This window comes from Crocodylus porosus, unplaced genomic scaffold (assembly GCF_001723895.1).
Source record: "Crocodylus porosus isolate Cpor-Errol unplaced genomic scaffold, CroPor_comp1, whole genome shotgun sequence".
In the NCBI taxonomy this organism is placed as follows: Eukaryota; Metazoa; Chordata; order Crocodylia; family Crocodylidae; genus Crocodylus; species Crocodylus porosus.
This window is the reverse complement of record NW_017728918.1, coordinates 104,594,429-104,601,162: the sequence shown is the minus strand read 5'-3', so window position 1 is coordinate 104,601,162 and position 6,734 is coordinate 104,594,429. Positions and strand designations below refer to the sequence as shown.

The 6,734-nt window shown below is 38.4% G+C and overlaps 1 protein-coding gene across 1 annotated transcript in view; it reads right to left on the bottom strand.

The window, feature by feature from the left end:
* The window catches only part of LAMA2 (laminin subunit alpha 2), a 434,604-nt gene that overhangs the window by 68,458 nt on the left and 359,412 nt on the right, over window positions 1–6,734 (bottom strand). The window contains exons 45-47 of the mRNA XM_019538207.1: window positions 5,356–5,510; window positions 1,927–2,070; window positions 635–768 (exon numbers count right to left, since the gene is read on the bottom strand). Of these exons, the coding sequence (XP_019393752.1) occupies window positions 635–768; window positions 1,927–2,070; window positions 5,356–5,510 (433 nt within the window). The remainder of the gene's footprint in view (window positions 1–634; window positions 769–1,926; window positions 2,071–5,355; window positions 5,511–6,734) is intronic.

The following is a 6,734-nucleotide window of genomic DNA, read 5'->3' as shown; positions in this document are numbered from 1 at the left end:
GCCCTTTGGGCAGGGGTCTGGACTCGATGATCTCCCGAGGTCCCTTCCAGCCCTAATGTCTATGAAATCTATGAAATCTATGAAATAATCTTTAGGTCTGTAGTTAGGCTTTCTGGTGAAAGTTTAGGCACAAATGGAAGATAGGTGGGGTTTCTATGACTTGCTGTCTTGGATTTAGATACCTAAATTCCTCTGTGAATCTCAGCCCTGAAGATGAGGGTAAGAATCTTGAATATGAGGATGTACTGAAAGGGGAACTAGTTGAGGGTGCCTTGGTGAGAGTGATAGGCAAGGAGACTATAGAGTGAAGGGAGAAGGGAAGAGAAATGATGATAGAAGTAGGTAATGGATATTGCACATCTGTAGTATGCAACAGAGAGTACCTGCACCTTTAGAAGGCCACTAGTTAGAAGCTTCCTGATAACAGACTACTGGACACAAGCTCTAAAGTTTCTATTAAACTGGGCTGCATTTATCATTGTTATTGTTATAATGACACTGATTTTAAAAAATTATCCTTGTACAAATGCTGTACTTATTTCCAAAGGAATGTGGATACAAAAACAGGATTAGCGACAGACCTTGCTGTGTTGTATCTTTTCTTTCTACACTAGCCAAACCTTACAAAGCTTACCTAGAGGCTTCAATTCGGTACCAAAAGCCATCATCTATGGTCAGATCTGGATACTCAACTCGTCCAACGCCAGAACCCACATCCCACAAGAAGTTCACCTTGCCTTTACGCATCTCTATGGCCAAGAAGTCAGTCTAGCATACAAAGAATTAAAATAAAAGGAATCAAATAGTGAATTGCTTTAAACATTATAAAAACATAATTTTTGAAGATCTTCCACACTTCTGAAGATCATAAGTAAACTTATGGGGTCCCAGGGAACCATGTTCACATAGCAAATTTTGAATAGTAACTCCCATGAATTCTACATTAAAAAGTCATTGGATAAAAAGAATAAACTGCTGGGAATAGGGACCATAACCCAGGACTTCTCTCTCTTCTGTTTCTGACCATGAAGGGAGTGTGGTCATTACTAGGCTACACAAGTTTGGCTCCCTCTTATTAGTTCTCTTTCTGGATGTATTACTCTTTCAGGTCCCATGAGAGACCAGGAATCTCCCTCATCCCTTCCATTATTTAATGGTTCTTTACCATGTATCTTGTTCTAGGTAGCTGTGTATTGCTGGTTCATTGGAGAAGCTCTTAACAGCAATATTATAGCTGCTTAGAGATTATGTTTTAAACATAAACAATATTAGTTAGAAAGCATTCATTTGGCTGGCAGTATTGTACTGAAAAAGGCCAGTGTTCCATAGGTTAATACATATTACCTTCCAGACTCTTCCTTTTATAGTAGAAAAATAAAATACATTGCTCAGAGTGTTTGAAAATGAACACTTTCTCCCATTTACTGAATTATTATTGATGGTTTGAGAAGCCTGTCTGCTGGAGGGCTTGTGGAAAACTGAATCGTTCATCACTATCATTCCTGAAGTTATTATGGGCTTGAATGGAAGTCATGGTAAGCAGGGTCTTTGACAGATCCAAGATGATTAGCTACTTCATTCCCAAGGGAAAATGGATGAGAAACAAGCAAATGAAAAATCAACCCAGTTGTACTACTACTGATTTTAGTTTTAATGCAGTCCATGTAGGAGGCTCAGATTGGATTCCTAGATAAACACCAAAATATCTGCCACTCATGTTAATTCTAAGGCCTACGTTAATACAAATAAAACTTTTTTTTGTTTCTTCTGTGAGTAACAGTATATATCTAGTTATCCAGGTAAACTCTTGGGTCCTCTGCCATTCCTTTGAAGTCTCTAACGGAAAGCATTCTTGTCATCTTTGTTTGCCAGAGATCCTGTTTGATTGAGAAACTCCAATAAGAGAAAACTGAGAACCGGACTTACAAATTTGGCACTTCCAAGATAAAAAAGGAGGTTGTCGGCAACTGCTGTCTTCACATTGACAATAACAGTGTTGTAGCTTCCTTTCTTTATTTCTGGTCTGTATGTGCGTATACAGTCACCTCCAGAAGACACAGAGACTTTGATCTTATAAAAAACACAGCACAGAGAATTCAGGTTACAGCTCATTATTACAGAGGGGACAAAAATAGAGGCTTTAGAAGAACTGCAAAAAGAGTATACTGTCTCATTTTTGTTTCACATCTCTGAGGACTAGTCAGAGCTGCTTGCACAAAGTGTATGGGAGACTGAAATTGCCTTCTCTTGTAGAACAGATTTTTATAATGAGTGATGATCTATATTGGCCTTTCTTGGCCTGTTATCCTGCCTTCCTGGCCCATCAGGAGAATATTTATTTCATATAAAAATTACTAGAATACATAAATGTCTGTAAGGGGTTACTATGGAGGTTCAGGTAACAGAGATATCCAAGAGTTAGTCGTAGAAAGGAATCAGAAGTATAACCTAGGTCCTAGCATATTGCTGGGGATGGACTAGGTAACCTTCCTTTTTCTTCCTTTAGTATCTCTGATTTGACCTGTATGGTTGGTTTATTTAAACATTCTTTTTACAAATAATTGTTTTTATGATTTCATGGTGCTACAAAATGGTCCTCAAAGGAGGTGCTCTTCACTATTGTGTGTCCCAAGTTTCCTTTTCATAAAGCTATGCTGAAATTTTTAACCTGCCCTTTTTTCTGTTGCTAGGTCTATTTTAAGAAATCTGCAGTAAGTCATAAAAATAATGATCTAATAAGGATGATTATGAGTTCTGTATTATATACTGTAACATCGGTAATTGGAATGAACTCACAAGGGCATTAGGGCAAATAGAATAGATGCAAACAAGAAATTCCATGTAATTAACTGGACCATTTAACTATTTTCTAGATTCTTGGTCCCGAAAACTAGCAATGACATCAATAATTTCTTTCTCCAAGTTAGGTTTATGTTGTGGGGTTGAGAAATGCATTAAAGCCCTGACATTTAAAATTATTCATCATCTGCATAATTTTCAGTATGTAAATGAGTCTCATTTACCTTATTGTTGCAAGTGGAAATATTTTGCTGAGTCAGGATCTTAAGACCTAGAAGTTCAGGCTTGGGGAACTGAGGGAATCAGTGACTGAGTGTCCACTGGGGAAAGCAGAAAGGACCAGGAGAGTTTTGTATGGTAGCATCCAGGTACTTCAGAGTGAGTTGGGTTCTTTACATTTCTGTGAAGATGAGGGTTTGCAAAATAGCCAGGGACAATCAGACATCTAGTAAGCTGCCACACAGGACTGTTGAGATGTTCCACCTGTTCAGGTGGCTTTTATTTAAAAGGGTGCCACTTCTCTGATCAACTGCATGGGATCACTGATAAATTCCAGCTGATCAGGGAAACAGCACCCTTTGAAGTAAAAGCCACAGCAAGCAGCTCGTTCTTAGTTTAACAATCTGCTGCAAATTAAGCATGATGTGAATGACCCAGGTATAAATGAGTTCTACCCTGGCTTCTACTGTGTGTTTGAAGTTTTTTTGACTGGAATTTTTTTTGAAGGGTGCTAAGGGTTATAGCCTATTCCACCTACTACACACCTAGGTAGCATCCGGGTGAGCAGGGGCATGAACTTGTAGCAACACAACTTGCCTCGGAGCACGCCCCTGCATGCGTGCTTCATTGCAGGACAAACTGTCCCACAACAGGCAAATTGCAATTGCCCAGAACCTGCCCGCTCTTCTGGCAGGGAGAGCTGGAGGCTGAAGCCTGCACCTATGCTGGTCCCAGGAGTCTTACTTGGTGTCCTAGTGGCATGCTGGACCAAAAGGGGCAGACGAAGGCTGTTCCAGCAGCCAGACCATTGCTCTGGACAGCCCAGCCTCCATTTGTGCCAGTGCATACTTTTTTTTTTTTTGCATATGCTGCACCACTTTTTTTCTGGCATTTCTTTTTTTTTTTTTTTGCTACTGGGAAATCCCACCGTGCTGCAAATTTGCATGTTCAAATCTTAACATTCTCCACATGCAGTTTGTAGCACCACAGACCATACCCCCCTGCTCATTTGGATGCAGCATGAGCGCAATTTTAGTCCACCCTCTACAGTCCCTAAAAGACCTTTCATACTTTCATGCATTTATCTTTTGATATATGTCTTCATCTTAGTGTTGAAATTAAGTTGAAAAAAAGTGGTGAGGAGAACTATCTTTTCCACTAGTGGCTTTTTAGATGCCTAATAGATGGAATAAGAATCGGCCCTAGAACTTTTGTCACATTTATGCCACACTAATATTAAGACAACTTCATTTTCTGTTTGCCTCAAGAGCGTATGGTTATCTCTGTCCCTACGTGACTGGACAAGACATTTAACTTCCTTATCTTTTAGCATCCCAGGAGTAAAAACAATGTACTTACCTATTCTCAAGAGGTGTTAGGAGGCAAAGTGCTCTGAAATGTTTGGATAAAAAGTGCTACATAGGTGAAAAGTATTAGTAATTGTTAACCTGCCTTTTTGCCTTATCTATACTTCCATGAGAATCTGAAATAGCTTTTTATCAAGGTGGTTCAAAGAACAAACATGTCACAGCTCTGTTATTATGTCTACATTCCTTTCAGCCATTTGTCCTCCCATATCTGGGTTTCATATGAATTATACAGGAGACTTATTGAACTTTCATCTCTTAGGATTTTCTGTACGGTGTTCCTGATTGTTGTAGGTCACAAACCAAATAAGTTTAGTATTACTGGCTGATCCCTGAGTTTAAAAACATAATTACATCAGGGAGAAAGGCTTGGGACTTAGTAATCATGCTAGAAAATACACTCTTATCCTGAGCACAAGGGTCTATTCAATTGTTACCAGTTGAAGAAAATCAAGAAAATGGAAACGCAAGTACACTTAGCATTTTCAGTGAGTTTGAGATGGCTCAGTCTGGGACCAAAAACCAGACATGATGCTATTACGACCATATTTTTCACGAGTAATGGAACTTTCATAAAAATCAGGTTATGGATATCTGTGCATGGTAAACAAAACCAAGCCTGTGATCTCTGCATTTTTAAGTTTTTGCACAAATATCTAGTGATGGATATTTCCCCCCTTCACTGACTTCTTGCTGTACTTTTATCTATAACATCACTTTAATGATAATCTTTCCATAGTGCTACATTTCTGAAAATATATTCCATTTGATAGAGCCATGGTATAACATCATCAGAGATAGAAAATCATCAGATATCTAATATCCTAGGTTCTGTCTATCTAAGTATTTATGTTGTAATCTTCAATATACACATCTGAAACTGAAAAGGATTCTCTTCCCAGAAAAAATACAAACTAGAAAAACATACTACCCACCCGCAACCCAGAATTACTGAGAAAAAAGGGCTTACAGAATTGGCCTGTTTCCGAGCTTGATTTATCAGTTCTTTTATCTGAGAGATGTTTTTCCCCAAGTTGTCCTGGAGTTCTTTGATTGGCTTGAGCTTATCCAGGAGCCGATCTGTTTCCTTTTCTAGATGTTTAACAGTGGCATCTGCATCTGCAACTTCATGTGAAAAAAAAGCAGGATTTTAGAAGCCAGAATTTGATGGAATGGCTACAAACAGCAGAAACAAAATCTGGGGGAATTCCCAAGCAATTTTATATTTTAGTGCCAAGACCAAATAAACTATAAAGTGCCTGAGAAAAACAAGGTCATGATAATTTTAGTAATGCATTAAGATTTTGAAGATAGCAATGGTACCATATGCCAGAATTACATTAATATTCTGGATCAGTGGCTAAGGCTAAGGTTGATGCTGTGAGAACACACTGGTATAGTATGATGCACCTGTCAATTAAACATTTACCTTTCTTCTTTATCCTTTCTTAAAAGAATGATTCCTTCATACTCATTAATTGCTTTCCCAATGCTTATAGGACTACTCCCAAAATGAGTTATGTGGTCATACCTAGAAAAAGTTTCATCCTAATCACAAATTTAAAGGCATTCAAATATTTTTCTATGTCTCAAACACACTTAATTAGTTCAACATAAGGATCTCCTCTCTTTTTCTGTATTTGCTTGAGTTTCTCAATAACAGTGAGGTATCCAGGTTGTAGCCATATTGGTCTAGAGGAAAAGGCAATCAGTATTTGTAGTAGAGATGATATCTTTTATTAGACCAACAAGAATTTTGCAAAACAATTTTTTTGTAAAAATCTTGTTGGTCTAATAAAAGATACCATCTCTACTATGAGTCCTGATTGTCGATATCAGTGAATCTTTCCAACATACAACTCGTCAACAACCCCAAAGCTTTCTCCGTTAATCTCCTAGTACAGGCATACCTCGTTTTATTGTGCTTCGCTTTATTGTGCTTCACAGATATTGTGTTTTTTACAAATTGAAGGTTTGTGGCAACCCTGCGTCAAGCAAGTCTATCGGTGCCATTTTTCTATCGGTGCCATTTTTCCAACAGCATTTGCTCACTTTGTGTCTCTGTGTCACATTTTGGTAATTCTCGCAATATTTCAAACTTTTTCATTATTATTATATTTGTTATGGTGACCTGTGATCTTTGAGAGGATTGACTCCAAAATGCTGTCAAACAGCACCGTATGCTACAGAGAAATCTTTCGTGAAAGGAAGAGTCAATCGATGCAGCAAACTTCATTGTTGTCTTATTTTAAGAAATTGCCACAGCCACCCCAGCCTTCAGCAACCACCACCCTGATCAGTCAGCAGCCATCAACATCAAGGCAAGACCCTCCACCAGCAAAAAGATTA